Source organism: Emys orbicularis, chromosome 3, assembly GCF_028017835.1.
Source record: "Emys orbicularis isolate rEmyOrb1 chromosome 3, rEmyOrb1.hap1, whole genome shotgun sequence".
NCBI classification, from domain to species: Eukaryota; Metazoa; Chordata; order Testudines; family Emydidae; genus Emys; species Emys orbicularis.
Genome location: NC_088685.1, coordinates 131,437,962 through 131,454,617, shown reverse-complemented (window position 1 = coordinate 131,454,617; position 16,656 = coordinate 131,437,962). Strand labels below are relative to the sequence as shown.

General features: G+C 39.6%; 1 protein-coding gene across 1 annotated transcript in view; it reads left to right on the top strand.

Annotated features, from left to right (window-relative positions):
• Positions 1–16,656, top strand: part of THBS2 (thrombospondin 2) — a 99,898-nt gene that overhangs the window by 21,426 nt on the left and 61,816 nt on the right. The window contains exons 13-19 of the mRNA XM_065401451.1: positions 2,020–2,127; positions 4,141–4,300; positions 6,532–6,650; positions 9,081–9,315; positions 11,965–12,192; positions 13,312–13,583; positions 15,561–15,658. Coding sequence (XP_065257523.1) covers positions 2,020–2,127; positions 4,141–4,300; positions 6,532–6,650; positions 9,081–9,315; positions 11,965–12,192; positions 13,312–13,583; positions 15,561–15,658 — 1,220 coding nt within the window. The remainder of the gene's footprint in view (positions 1–2,019; positions 2,128–4,140; positions 4,301–6,531; positions 6,651–9,080; positions 9,316–11,964; positions 12,193–13,311; positions 13,584–15,560; positions 15,659–16,656) is intronic.

Here is a 16,656-nt window from a genome sequence, read left to right as displayed (position 1 = left end):
TCAGCATTTGCAGTTCATATATTCTTTTTGGCTCCTGTCATCAGGACATGCAACATATTGACTCAAGATGCAACACAAAAGATCCGCTTTCATTAAGAACATAACATGTTGAACACATTTAGAGGAGACTGTTCCCAAAGGTTCAGTCTTGTCTTTCTGTAAGACATACATTAATTTTATAGAAAGAAATGTTTGATTAAAAATGTCTATTTAAAAAATAGAAAATATTCTCAGGCGGTAGCACTCATTAGAAATTATTCTAGTTTAGTAATTTTCTAAAAAAAAAAAAAGATATCCTTCTCCTACCCTGTGAAAGTGATTGAAAAATAACTTGTCTAAATAAATTTAATATATTGAATTTAAATTTACTTTTAGTTCTCTCAAAGTTTTCATGTATAGACATTTTTTCCTCCAGAATTCCTGTACTGAAAAATGAAACATTAGCCTAAATATGATACTTTGAAGGCTAACATTGGGTCAGGCATTAAGGAATCATCTGTATATACAAATAAAGGAGTCCTAAAAGTTTGGAGGTTCATTTTGATTTTGATAATTATCCAAAAACTATAATGCTTTTTCCTCAGTTTATCTAGATGAACAGAATCTCTTGAGCTTGAAAATTTGGGCTGGAAATGTCATGAGAATAGATCTTTCCCTGAGATTTCAACATTTTCTTTGCTGATCCTGGACTCAAATATATGTGCTATAAGAAGAATATTTCTGCAGTGCTTTGGCATGTCCAGTTTTGGTTTCAAGCAGAAGTGGAAAGGTGAAAATAAGTGAAAACAGCAATGAGAACAATTTATAACCTCAGTAAAGGTTTTGGTGTAGGAAATAGACAATGGTTTGAGTGGCTTTTTAGATTTTCACCCATTCTTTATCCCAAGGCAGAATGATGACCCAAGGTAAGGCATAAATTTGTAACAGTGAGAGTAATTAACCATTGGAACAATTTACCAAGTATTGTGGTGGAGTCTCCATCACTGATAATTAGATATTTTTCTAAAAGATCTGCTCTAATAATTATTCTGGGGAAGTTCTATGGCCTGTGTTATACAGGAGGTCTGACTAGATCATCACAATGGTCCCTTCTGGCCTTGGAATCTATGAATCTATTTCTCCACTAACTATACTATTTTAAAAGAAAATAGCAGTTAAAATGCTGGCTCATTGTTTCACTTTTTTATATTTATATTTCCAATTTAGAAAGCCTATGTAGTTATTGTAAGAAATATTAGGTCCTTCAGTTGCCAAATCCTGCTCTTTTTTGCACCATTGTGATGCCATTGGGGTACATTCATGCAACCCCACTGAATTAAATAGGATTCAATGACTGTAAATGAGAACAGAATTTGCCTCCATGTGTTAATCAGAGTAATTGCTTTCTTGAAGTTTTTGAAAATCTGTACTTATTTTTTTGCCTTGTTCACTTGGAATAATCACCCTTTCCTCAGTTCTGATCTTCAATGCGAAATAAAAAAGGATACATTTGTCTTTTATTTTCAAAAGTCTTGGAAATCTAACAGTGCAAAAGGACACGTCTCAAAACTACAGCCCCATGTCTATGTCTTCGTTGCATTAACTTTCCGTATGACAGATTACATCTGAAGATCATCCTTTTAGCTTTCATCTTCATTCTTCTGGTTAAAGGCAGCCAAAGCCAGCCACATTACGTTGCAGTCTTCAAAGTTCCTTCATGAGCTGTCCATAAGGAGCTGACACTGTGTATGTGTGTTTTTTCCTATCAGATGCTCTCTGTTAAAATACACTCCAAACATTTCTTCTAACAGAAGGAAGTTGGGGAATGTGATTTGCAACTTCATTTAATTTATTTTACAGCATGAAAACTGGATGAACTAATATTTTTGGCAACAAACAAACACAAAGTCTTTAAAATGTACTTGTGACCGATTTTCTCAGCTATGTGTTTTATAGCCTCTTGTGGGCTATATAGTCTTCAAGCCCATGTTATGAGCCTGTGACATAACAGAAATATAATGTACTGATTTTTCTGGACAGGATAACTGCCCCCATCTGCCTAATTCTGGACAGGAAGACTTTGATAAGGATGGCAAAGGTGATGCCTGTGATGAAGATGATGACAATGATGGGGTAGAGGATGACAAAGTATGAGATTTTATTTAATGGTTGATTTTTAAAAAAATGTCTTTTATCATTTTAATGCAACTCCCTGTGATGGGGTGGGGGGTCCCTGTCCAGTGCGGGGTGAGTACACCCTGTCTCTCAAGCTGCCTTCTGCCTCTAGGCAGTGAGGCCTAAGAGTTTAAGTCCACCAACTGGCTCTTTGCTGTAGGGCTGTGCGGCCTAGGAGTCAGGGTCTATAGCAGTCCCCTGACTCCCCGGGCTGTAAGGCCTAGTGGCCAGAGTCACTAGCAATACCCTGACCCTTGGGGCAGTGAGGCCTAGAGACCAGCGTCAATAGCACTATCCTGACCCTTGGGGCAGTGAGGCCTAGAGACCAGCGTCAATAGCACTATCCTGACTCATAGGGCAGTGATGCATAGTGGCCAGAGTCAATAGGGTTGGGCTGCCTCCCAGGGGGGTAGAGGCCAGGGTAGGGAGTCCCAGGCCCTCCCTGCTCCACTGGGTCTCAGCCCAAGGCCCTGGTAGTGATGAATAGACTTGCCACTTAGTGAGGATCCGCCTGAAACATGCTGACTGCTGTAGGGACAATGACTAGTGCCTCCCTGGGCTACTTCCTACTGTGACTCCTGCAGTCCTGGCCTATGTGTCTTCGGGGTCTCTGTCCTCGGGTTGTGCTGATCCCAGGGGCTCCGACCTCCGAGTGGCGTCCTCAGGTACCTGGGTGCCTGCCTGAGTCTCCGCGTCTCCAGCTCCCACAGTCTGGGGCTCCAGCAGCTCCTGGGCTGGCGCCTGCAGCATGCATCCTTCCTCTCCGGCAGCTAGCCCAGACTGAGCTGGGCTCCTCCCTCTTATACTGGTGTTACACTTTGAGCATGCCCAGGAGGGACATGGGGGCTTGGCTTCTCAGCTCACAGTCAGGAGTTAACCCTTCCCTGTCCAGTGCGGGGTAAATGCACCCTGTCACACTCCCTTACAAGAAATAATTAAGGACTGTGTGGATCAGATCCTCAGTTGCATTAGGGCAGCTTTGAACTGCCCTGTCTTATCTCAATTACCCTTGAAGGGTACAGCCTAGTGCAGAGAAGAGTAGGATTGCAGGAGTGCAAAGAGGACCTAATGCCCCTTTTTAAGCCTCCATCCTATCCCGTGCTGTGCTGAGCGCTTTGTAGCATCACTTAGGGTTTTGGTATATTGACTAGAACAGGAGCTGGTCCTCTGGTTTAAATAAAAAATGACATTTGATTGCTTTGTCTGCACTGGGTAGAATATAACAACCAAAGGGAAAAATGAGGTGTATTCTGCTGTGTGCCTTCATGTTCTGGATCTGACTCATACAGTCTGTATTTGGAAACTTAAAAAAAAAAGTCGAACAAGCATTTGATCAATAACATTTATGTTGCATGTGCAGTTACAGAAATTATTGCCTTCAGTTACATTGTCCAGTTAGGTGACACTGAAGTGAGTATTCTTCTCTCTCAGGCACATTTATTTTTTTGTTACTATATGGCAGTATTTGATAAAATAGGACATATTTTGCCTTTCCATGATATCTTTTCCTAGAACATCCAAAATAGTGAAGTCTGGCTGTTGCATTAAGAAAGTAATTTGTCTTCATGGAAAATGCTCACACAACAACAAAATAGTGAAAAATATTCTCCAGAGACTTCTCTTAAGGTTCTAGAGACCTAGTCTCCTCTCCACACACGTATGTCGGGCCTGCTCCTCCACTGCCTTGCACATTAGGTAGTCATTTACATTTGTACAAAATGGGTATAATATGCCTACCAATCTGCCTTAGTATTTTGCACCCGCTTCGCAGAGGTGTAAATAGCTACACAAGGGAAAGGGCTAAGCTCATCAGTGGAAGGCACACTTGTACATCAATTTATATGTCTTAGTTTCATTTTCACTTTCATTTCTTCCTAAGTGGAACATGAGGAATGGGAGAGTGGGGAAATACTTCTTGATAAATGAAATAATGCCTCGAACCAAGCTGTGATTTATATTCTTAAATCCTTTGCTTCTGCTCGCTAGGACAATTGCCCTCTTCTGTTCAACCCCCGTCAGTTTGATTATGACAAGGATGAAGTTGGTGACCGCTGTGATAATTGCCCGTATGTGCACAACCCTGCTCAGATTGACACTGATAATAACGGAGAGGGTGACTCATGTGCTGTGGATATTGATGGTGATGGTATGTTCTTATTCGCTAAACCAAACAGCAACTGGTTACTATTCCAGACCTAATATTTATGGACAATGGGTGGGCTGGTTGCATTTGTATGTAAGATACAATCAGTTCCATCTCATATTTTACAGTCAGAAATATAGAAAAAGAAAGGGAAAACCAAGGTCCACCAATCCCCAGGCTCTGCATTGAACACAGGACATTGATTATAGACTCATAGACTTTAAAGACAGACGGGACCATCATGATCATCTTGTCTGACCTCCTGCACATTGCAGGCCACAGGTCCTCACCCACCATTCCTGTAATAGGCCCATAACCTTGGCTTTGTATTGCTGAAGTCCTCAAATCTTATGTGAAAATAATGTGAAATGTACCCACATGAATGTAATAGATCACCCATGCCCAATGTTCTAGATAAATCACACTTCCCCACCCCATTCTAAGGCCCTTGCAAATATCCCTCAGAGGAGGAGAAGAATTTCTTCCTGACTCCAAAATAATCAGGATGCAATATGCTACTTTTGTTTCCTGTTTGGATACTAGAGGGAAAAAAAGATATCGGTTAAGGCTCTATCTAGAGGATATTAATCTGGGCCAGGTAAAATCAGAATTGACCTGGATAATCATACAAAGCTCAAGCCAATCCAAACTCAAACATCCTCTGAGTTTTGAAAAAGATAGTTTTATTTTGCTTATTTGTACACACCTCTCTAGTCTTGGTTTTGGCCAGAAATGGAAGCAAAAACATTGAAATATCTTTAGAAAGCTTGTTCTTGAAGCATTTCTAACATGGTTGAAACCCAGAAGTGTTAGAAATAGTAGAAAAAAGTCTGGTCTTGGATTTGCTTCAGTAATCATGCAACTTTTGGACACTTATCTGAATTGAACCTCTGAATCTTTTGAAGTTCTCCCATCACTCACAACATCAGATTCTTACTAGAGCTCATGGGACTTCTGCATGTGCAATGAGTGGAAAACATAACCCTGTATCTTTGGCTGAGACTCTGTATTTCAAAGTTTATATAAAGCTCCAGAAACCATGTAATTGAAGAGATGATCCTAGTGTCATCTTCTGGCACTTGTGCCAACATTGTCTTAACTTTTTTTTGTCACCATGATATAATTTTGGAAGGAGAGGACAATTTGTTGCAAAATGAGAAGGAAGGGTGTCTGAATATTTGGCAACACTGTACAATTAATTATATATATGTTATAATAAGATGAGCTTATTTAGCACTAAAGCATGCGGTCATGCAATGTATTGCCATATAGAATTCCTCAGGAATTCCATTGTGATATAGTATTTATTGCAGAGCATTACTCAAAAATTCTGGGTAGGCAGTTCCAACTCTAAGCAATGAAAATCCAAGTAATTTAAAATGAAAAACTTTTTTTTCTACTTTTTTAGCAATACACATTTTCTTTAGGCTCACAAATATAAAAGGCCAAATTCTTCAAAGCCCATGCAGTCCTTACATAAGCAAAACTTCCATTGAAATATATCTGGGAGTTTTTACATTAGTAAGGAAAGCAGGATTTGGCCCACAGTATGAAATTACAGTAGAACCTCAGAGTTACGAACACATTAGGAATGGAAGTTGTTCGTATGAACAAAACATTATAGTTGTTCTTTCAAAAGTTTACAGCTGAACATTGACTTACTACAGCTTTGAAACTTTACCATGCAGAAGAAAAATGCTACTGTTAATCGTCTTAATTTAAATGAAACAAGCATAGAAACAGTTTCCTTACCTGTCAGATCTTTTTTTAACTTTCCCTTTATTTTTTTAGTAGTTTATGTTTAACAGAGTACAGTACTGTATTTGCTTTTTTATTTTTTGGTCTCTGCTGCTGCCTGATTGCGTACTTCTGATTCCAAATGAGGTGTGTGGTTGACCGGTCAGTTTGTAACTCTGGGGTTTGTAACTCTGAGGTTCTACTGTACACCCATTCCTCAGTGGCTCTTTCATTTCTTATTGTGATGTGGTAGTACAATAAAACTGAAGCAGCTTTAATGGAATGGCAAATAAAACGTACCATGAATAAAACTCACTTCTGACAGAGGATCAGCATAGGGCTATGAACCTCTTAAGAGCCACTTAAACCCTCAAAAGAGGGCTTCAATGGAATTTAAGTGGGGGCCTGACCTCTGCAATGGTATATCTTACTGTATGTGAACCAGCTGTGCTAGATTTCTTATCTGCTTCAGTCACATTATTTTTTTACCCTCACAGACATTTTTAATGATCGAGATAACTGTCCATACGTTTACAACACTGACCAGAGAGATACAGATGGGGATGGAGTAGGTGATCATTGTGATAACTGTCCATTGGTGCACAATCCCGATCAGGTAAACACTAAGCCCATTTGTGTGAGGAGCGATGGGTGGGAGGATTTGCTCTTGATGTGGGAAATCTGAAAGCAACCTTCTAACTGCTTGTATTAATGCTGACCTCAGAGTAGGAGAGAAAGAGAGAGAAAATGTTTAAGGAACTAAACTAAATTATTATTATTATTGTTATGATAATTTGCATTGGAGTCAAGCACAGAGACCTCTACCAAGTTCAGGACCCCATTGAGCTAGGCACTGTACAGACACATAGTAAAGGGAAATCCCTGCCTCAGAGAACGTATCGCTTAAATAGACAAGAGGTGGAAGGGGAAAGAGTGACAGAGAAGCTAATTAATTCGCCCAAGGACTCAGATCAGCAACAGAACCAGAAATGGAGTCCAGGTCTCCTGACTCTCAGTCCAGTGCCCTGCCCATTAGACCATCTTGCCCTCCTTTATGATCTTTAGCTAGCTGATTGCTCTGTGGGGGTGTGGGAGATACAGTACAGACTCATTGGGTAAAAGGCCAGGAAGCTCTTCTATTATCACAGGATACAGAATAATTTGAATGATGTAATTTTAAAAGTTTGATATCCCACAAGCCAACAGTGCAAAATGCGGCCTAAATTCACTTCTGAACTGGAGAGGCCCATTTCTCCTATCACAGGACATCAGTAACTGCGATTGATTTCAGTGACAGTTACTCAGACCTGTGGTAGGAGAATCATGCCCCTTCCTTCACAGAAGAGACATATCAGTGCATGGAAAAGAAAAGGCCGTATTTTGCCCATTTTTCATTTCCACATAAAACATAAAGGCCCATTATGGCAATGATACACTCTGTTTAGTGACAATTCTCTTCTGCCTGCAATCCACCCACTTTACATGAAAAGAAAACTGCCCTGATCGGCAACATAATATATGAACAACTCTTTTATGATATTCATGGTAAATTGCAGGTTCTGGTATGAACTGAAAGCAAAAGTTATGCAAAATAGTTTTGCAAGTTTTCAATGATCTAACACTGAATATTGCCTTGGTTCAGGTGAATGCCTTGGAATTTATAATTATGCAAAGTTATTGCACTTAGCTTCACCTCAGGGCTTATAATAACTAAACTTCATTGAGACCAATAGCAGCCACTCATACCTTAAGAACCTTGTCTGGGCAAGACAGTTCATATGAGCACTACACAGCTTGCACAGACTTCAATAATATGAGGTAACACACTCTCATGAGGGACTATCGGGCCAGCTGAAATGTATGATATCATATATGCATCTATTTTGTGCTTGCAATGCTAATTATGTTCCAGGGAAGAATTTTATCATATTGCACTATGTTTTATTAAATGATTACATCTGATTTTTGTCCTGCAATGTATCTAATGAATACTCTAGTGTCCATCCCAGATTTTTAAATTGTTATAACTGTTGCAGTCAAACCCCAAACAGCTGGCTTTAAGACTGAAAAGTTAGATCTGAATTGTCCATCCTTCTTTTGGACCTTTAACATTTTATATATATAAAAAACCCTCCTCTTCAATGTAGGCATTAAACTTCCTTATATGTGAAAAACAACAGGCCTGATTTTCAGGTCTGGCCAAGTGCCGCTCCGTGCAGAGCCTGAGGGGTTTGGGGCAAAGATGTCGTTAACCCCACCTTTGCACTCCCTGTATTCCTGTGCCATTTGGAGAACAATTTGGCTCCTGCTGCAAGTTAGAGAAACCTTAGGTCTGCTTTGAACTTCACTTGGCTCTCCATGGCTCCAAGAGTCCACATGGCAACAAAAATTGCCAGAATGCAATGGCACTCCAGGCAAACCTCCTATCCTGGCCACACCCCTGGCATGACCCTTATGATGCAGGCAGTGAAGACTCTATGGGTATGTCTACACTGCAGTTAAAACTCCTCAGCTGGCCCATGCCCTGTGAGGTTTCTTGAACCCGGACTCCAGCCTGAACCCAAACATCTACACCGCAGTTAAACAGCCCCTTAGCCCAAGCCCTGCAAGCCTGAGTCAGCATGGCATGGGCTAGTCATGGGTTTTTAATTGCAGTGTAGACATACCCTATGATGCACAGAGAACTCCTTTGCATCAGGGTTATTTCCTGTGGGCTAGATCTGACCAAGGTACAGCAGTGTAAAGGGGATGTATCAGACCTGTGAATTAAGACCAGTAGGGTCCAACCAACAAATTTAAACTAAGAGCCATGTAGGAAAATGTTTGCCCAAGTTTCGGTAAGATCTTCATTGACATTCTTCATATTAGAGTGAAAAAAATTGAAATTTTATTACATTTCTACTTCATAGAAATTTGTCACCACAATATAGGAGCTCTTCAGGAAGTTACTGAAAGAGAAATGTAGAGAATAAGGAAACATGTCATCTCAATTCTGTGCTTTGTAACAATCAAGATGCCAATGTTGTTGCCTGTTTTTTTTCTGTAGACTGACATAGATAATGACCTGGTTGGTGACCAGTGTGACAACAATGAGGACATAGATGAAGATGGTCACCAGAACAACCAAGATAACTGCCCCTACATCCCCAATTCTAACCAGGCTGACCATGATAAGGATGGCAAAGGGGATGCATGTGATTCTGACGATGACAATGATGGTGTTCCTGATGACAGGGACAATTGTCGGCTCATGTTCAACCCTGACCAAAAGGACTCTGATGGTAAGAACCAAGTAGCGTGGGTTTGATTCAGTTCTAAGTACATGAAGAACTGGTGCATGTATAGACCAATGCGAAGGATATTTTTTTCCATGGATAAAAGAAATAAGACATTTCAGACCAAATTGAGCCCCGAGGTAACACGCCTGACATCACTGACCTCAGTGAAGTTTCTCCTGTTTATGCCATGTCTGAACTTGGAACATTGTATTAATGTATTAAAGGGCATCAAACTAGAACTGGTCAAACATATAATATAGTTTTGATTAAAAAATTGACTATTTAAAAAAACAAAATTTCTGGCACAATTTTTCTTTCCTTTTCAAATGTTAATTTTTTGATGAAATATTAAACTAGAATTTTTTTAATTAAAAAAACTGTTTTGGTTTTTGAAAACCAACACAACTGACAATTTTGGTATTCAACTTCAGTTTTTTACTGAAAGAACCAAAATATTCCATAACATTTAAAAATGAGAAATATTCATTTATTTGTAAATATACATGGAAAATATTTGCCATTTTTCAACCAACTCTACTAAAAATTGTTTCACAGAGGAAACACTTTAGGTATGTGTTGATCATGTACATTAGACAGTTACATAAATGGATGCAGTATTTTCCTTCATTTCTTGTCCTGAATTGTTGCGCTGTAGTCCTGCTCACTGTTAAACAGCTGTAATGGTCTACCACATAGATGGTTGCAGTTCAGTGGTTAATGAACTGTTACCAATATATATAACATATAAAATATTTTGTGATCCTTTAGGATTAAAAACTGCTATATACGTTTGATATATTTATCAGTAATGATCCACAAAATAAATAAATATGAGCAATTTCTTAGGCCTGGTCTACACTACGACTTTAATTCGGATTTAGCTGCTTTAATTCGAATTAACACTTGACCCGTCCACACAACGAAGCCATTTAATTCGAATTAAAGAGCCCTTTAATTCGATTTCTGTACTCCTCCTCGACGAGAGGAGTAGCGTCAAAATCGGTATTGTTAATCCGAATTAAGGTTAGTGTGGCCGCAATTCGATGTTATTGGCAATTCAATGTTATTGGCTACCCACAATGCAACGCTCTGGAAATCGATGCTACTACGGTAGCTTGGACGCACACCACCGAATTAATGGTGCCTAGTGTGGCCGAATACATTCGAATTTATAAAATCGGTTTCCTAAATTCGAATTATATAAATTCGGATTAATCCCGTAGTGTAGACATACCCTTAGTTACACAAGTGTAAATGAAATTGCTGGAGTTATTCCACATTGATGCTGGTGTAACTGAAAGCAAAATTTAGTTCATGTGTTCATAGTGACGATACATTTACAGTGGACCAGTTCTCGATTGCTGCTCTGGTTACTTTGGAAATCCTTGGGTGATATGGAACAGTGATAGCAGTTCCCACACCTCCTCTGCTCCCAGTATCCTGGTATAAGGGGGGCATGGCTAGGATAAAGAGGGAATGACTTACACAACTCTGTGCCCTGCCAATCTCTAAAAAAAACAGGAGTACTTGTGGCATCTTAGAGACTAACAAATTTATTAGAGCATAAGCTTTCGTGGGCTACAGCCCACTTCTTCGGATGCTGTGGCCCACGAAAGCTTATGCTCTAATAAATTTGTTAGTCTCTAAGGTGCCACAAGTACTCCTGTTCTTTTTGCGGATACAGACTAACACGGCTGCTACTCTGAAACCTGCCAATCTCTGTAATGGCCCCATAGCCCTTGGGCTGCTGTAACTTCTATCAGGACCTCTGCAGTCCAAGGGTGACTTGGGGTTCTGGGCAGTATAGTTCAGTTAAAGCCAGCTTTTGGTCCTCCTGGTCTTGTGCCAAGCATAGCTCAGCTGGGCTATGGAGGTCTAGGCCAGCGTATGTGTGAATGCATTCTGTGAAGACTGTCCAACAGAATCAGTAGTACAGGTTGACTTGCTCTTCATCATCAACGGCAGAAGAAATGTTGTTTGACTTCGGCAAAAGCCAAACTATAACTAAAACCAAAAGATGTTCATGTGCTCTCAAGTATGTGAGCCACACAATTTTAAGTTGCAGACCTGGATAGAGTTTGTGGATGACATGGCTGGTTGGACAAATGCTTTCAATATCTTTTGAAACAAAATCAACTCTGTCAGCAGTCAGGACCACTGGGAACTTCAGCAACATATGCATTGAATAATTAAAATTCTTGTATGGATTCAAGAATTGCTTCTTTGATATTGGCAAAGGGGATAAAGTTGGAAATGCATAGTTTTTATCTTAAGTGTTAAGATAAACAAGTGCGGGAGTGCACAGCTGGTCAGAATTTGGAGTTCTGCTTGGCTGTCAGACAGTGGAATGTGGAACCATTTTCCCACCAAGCTGAACTGCAGAAAGTCTTTGAGGTTCCTAAGGTTCATTCTCCTTCTTTCCGTCAGGAAGCCCGTGCTTGAAGAATACAATGGTGATCAAGTGCACTAAAGATATTGTACATCTGCCTCTGATATAAGTCCTTGTTGGTGGCAGGATGGTACACTACATAGACTACTGGTCTCTTCCAGTGTAGTAATTCCTATGTGAACAGCTGTTGACTTATATAAATAGAGAAGGAGAGAGGTACAAAATGCTAACAATTTTTGCCTGTATATGTGTTCTGCTTGTAGGTGATGGCAGAGGTGATATCTGCAAAGACGATTTTGACAATGACAGCGTCCCAGATATTTATGACGTGTGCCCCGAAAATATTGACATCAGTGAAACTGACTTCAGAAAGTTCCAGATGGTCCCCCTGGATCCAAAGGGAACAGCTCAAATTGACCCCAACTGGGTTATTCGCCACCAGGGCAAAGAACTGGTGCAGACTGCCAACTCTGATCCTGGCATAGCAGTAGGTGAGTATCAAAAGAGAAAAGAATTATCTGGATTCTTTGGAACAGTGCTGGCTGAAACACATACAGAATAATACACAGCCCCAGACCTTAGGACAGAGATAGTGCTGTTTATCTTCAAAGCACTTTACTTTAACTACAACACTTTCTTCAACAAATTATTCCCATTTTACAGATAGGGGAAATGAGACAGAAGGTTTAAAATACACAGAGTCACTGTCAGAGCTGGGATTAGGACTCTGAATTTTTCATAGTGACCTGAGTGTTCAAGCTGCTAGACCACACTTCTATTATACTTTGTGTAGCACATCAAACAACTGCATAGTCTTGTTTCTCTTTTCATATAGAAGCCCAACATAGCATGGATTTGTTCATTTACTCAAATGGGAGTATATATCCTGAGTGTCTGAGAGTGCCTGTGTGTATATACTTGTCAGAGTTTTTTCCTATTGCTGTTGGCACAACTCTCTGCTCAACTAATGAAGAAAAAGCATTCTGTATTGAGGTTGTATATGAGAAAAAAGCCTATTGAGCTACTTGATTCCATTTCATTTTGGAATGTCAGCTGCTATATGTTAGACCTACACACATGCATTTTTATAGAGTTAATTCTGATAGGTAAGAGGGAACATAGTTGTTTCACTGATCTGAATAAATCAGGACTGAGGAAGGCTTGCAAACATACATCACATTTGTTGTTCTTCCTGCCAAATGCCTCCTCCTTGCTCCCAATTGGTATTGTAAGGGATCTTAATGTAAGACACTATAAATCTTAGTTTTTTCTTTAAAAGGGCTATCAAGTCATGTTGTTTCTCTAACAGCAGTATTACAAGAGGGAAAGGGACAGAAAAATGCAAAGACTACACAGAAACAAAGGTAAAAAGAGAGGATGATATCTTATCCTCATCCTGGTTTAAGGAATGAGACAGAACAGATATATAAGTACTATATAAACAGTACATATGACTTCATTCTCTCTCTCTCAACCCCTTTCCCCCCCCGCCCCAAAAAAACCCTAGAAAGCCCAAAGCAACAGAAATGGTATAACAGTCTGCTTTCAAGCATTCTGAATTTGCACCACATGGAGGAACTGAATATCTTGCACATTTAATCCTCTACCAGGTTTCGATGAGTTCACCTCTGTTGACTTCAGTGGCACATTCTATGTTAACACAGACCGTGATGACGATTATGCCGGGTTTGTGTTTGGTTATCAGTCCAGCAGTCGATTTTATGTCCTGATGTGGAAGCAAGTCACACAGACCTACTGGGAGGACAAGCCCACCAGGGCTTATGGTTATTCAGGGGTATCACTCAAAGTAGTGAACTCCACGACTGGCACTGGTGAGCACTTGAGAAATGCTCTCTGGCACACGGGAAACACACCTGGACAGGTAAGAGAATCAAGTCTTCATACCATTGAGGGGTTACCAATATTGTAAAAAGGGGGCTGACACAAAAACCGGTTACCAATTAAAAAAGGGCACTGAGGCTCAGTATGCCAATAAGAGTAAGGAAAATAGTAAATGACTTTTCAATGTTATTTTAATTTTTGGATAAATTTGCCAGTCTTTTTAGATGCTTTTGTTGTTATTTATTTGTACTGTTTACAAAGTAATGCAAAATGTACATAGATAAAAGAGAATGTACAAAGTAGTTAAAAAGAACCTGCAAAATCAAAGGACAAGGAGTACAGGTAATTCTTCCAGCTTGGAGATAGTATTGGTGTTACAATGGGCTTTATTCTCTTCAGATGGGTGTTTAAACACCCACCTTTGGGGCATCACATATATTTGATGTTTATATTTCTGAACGTGGCTGTGTTCAGAACGTTTGCCGCAAACTCCCAAGTCTTGTAATAACTTCACAGGGTGGCCCTTGTGACCCTACGGAAGCCCATTGAAGTCAGTGAGGCACCACACAAGCACAGGGATCCAACTGCATACAGTTCATTCCAGGGTCTGGGCCTTCCTGGAGAGTTTTATTGTGCCAGAGATTTGAAACAATATACAATAAATATTGGGCCAGTCTTGCAGTAGCGCTTACTCAGCTGATTAGTCCCATTTCTTTCAATGTAGCTACTCACATAGGTAAGTGTAGCAGGATCAGTTCTGTAGGGTGAACGTTGTGTGAGTGTGTGTGTGTATCTGAACATGTACAGAACTCAAAGACAAAATATATTCCCAGGTCTCCACTCCCCTTTACTTTCCTTGCACTTTTTCATCAATTATCAACATTTTCATCAAGTGGTCTGGAAATAAATATAAAATTACTGCTGATAACATTTTTGGATGACACAAAGCTTACCAGAGTGGTAAATAATGATGAAGACATGCCAGTCATATAGCGTGATCTGGATCGCTTGATAAGCTGGGCCCATTCAAAAAAGAAATGTAGGCCATACCTACAGAATGGCAACTATATTCTGGAAAGCAGTGATTCTGAAAAGGATCTAGGGCTCAGCGTGGATGAGCAACTGAACATGAGCTCTTAGTGTGATGCTGTGACAAAAAGAGCTCATGTGCTCCCTGGATGTATAAACAGGGAAATAGTGAATAGGAGGAGGGAGGTTACATCTGTATGCAGCATTGGTGAGACCTGTTCTGGAATGCTGCATCAGGTTCTAGTGCCCATATTTTAAAAAGGATACTAAAAAATTAGAGGGTGAAGTAAAGAGCCAAAAAATGCTTTGAGTAATAAATAAAATGCCTTGGAGGGAGAGACTTAAAGAGCTGAATCTGTTTAATTTATCCAAGAGAAGACTAAGAGGTGACTTGATTACAGTGTTTAATACCTTCATGGGGAAGGTTGGAGGGAATACTATGCACTAAAGGATTCTTTAATCTAGCAGAGAAAGGCCTAACAAGAACCAATGGCTAGAAGTTGAAGCCAGACAAATTCAAATTAGAAATTAGGTATAATTTTTTGACAGTGAGGGTGGAACAAACTAGCAAGGGAAATGGTGGATTCTCCATCTCTAATATCTTCACATCTTTCTGGGAAGATATTCTTTAGCACAAGATATTCTTTAACACAAGTTATTGGGCTCAATACAGTGGTAACTGGGTGAAATTTTATGGCCTGTGATATACAGGAGGTCAAACTAGAAGATCTAATTGTCCCTTCTGGCCTTAAAGTCTATGAATCTATGAATTAATCTACTTGTTTGAGAGTAACTGATGTATGACTGAAGATGGCAATTTTCATGTTACTTAATATAGGTGACCAGAGTGTGGGGGGAATGGCGTTCAGTATCACTAAATTTTAAAGTGATTTTTAGTCTGGTGATACAAAGAAAATAGGCTGTGATCAGATATCCAGTTGCGGTAGTACAAACTGTTTCTAATGAAGCATTTGTATTCCTACTGTAGGTACGTACCTTGTGGCATGACCCCAAGAATGTTGGCTGGAAAGATTATACTGCCTACAGGTGGCAGTTGATTCACAGGCCTAAAACAGGATTAATAAAGTAAGTGGTATTTCAATGCCTACAAATTTCCTAATAATATAGCTTTCGTTTCTAATGAAGTAGTGGCTTTTAATGGTTTGTTTGTTAATTCCAGTGCTGATGATTCATTCATGGCAGACTGTTTCTCTATTTTTGGAACATTTTATTAGATTTTAAATAACTTCTCTCTCTCCTCACACACACACATCAGATGTGTTCAATTTCATTAGGACTGTTCAGTATTTACATAAACTAAATATTATTAAATAAAAATATATTGAATTCTTACTAAATAACTGTTTTGTAAAGTAGCCAAGAAAGAGAAATTCCAAAACAATACTCAAAGTAAGATTAAAACTTGACATTTTTTTCCTATCTAGTTCAGCATTCTGTCTCTGACAGTGGCTTACACCAGGTACTCCAGAAACATCTGTAAACACCTCTGTAATGCACACAAAAATGCACTGCTATGTATTACATTATGAAGGATATCTTTTACTAACCCTAATTGGTTATCTTATGCCTTTTAAACATGAGGATTGACAGTGCAGATAATTTTAACCTGCAGTAAATACTGTAACTGTATATTACATTTTTATTGGGGAAATTATCTCTTGCCTCTTTAGACCTGAATAGCCCAGGACTCATCAGGACTAATACAGTTTTGTTCTGTTGCATATGTGGGGAGTAGAAAGGATTTGGGGACCACATGGGTCATCCATTACATTAGAAAGAATAAAAGACAGTTTATCTATGTAATATAAGCCATCCGGCTTTAGAGCATAGGCCAGCGATTAATTGACAAAGGATAGAAAGATACTCCTGTTATGGGCAGGTTATTTCACAGTTGTGCACTCACTATGGTGTTTCTTGCACTTTCCTCTGAAGCAGCTGGTACTGGCCACTGTCAGACAGGATACTGCTCTAGTGGGCCCATTGCCCTAATCAAATGTGGCAGGTCCTATGGTCCTTGTACATGAAGCTCCTTCATCCTACTGGGAATTCTAATAGAAAAAGAA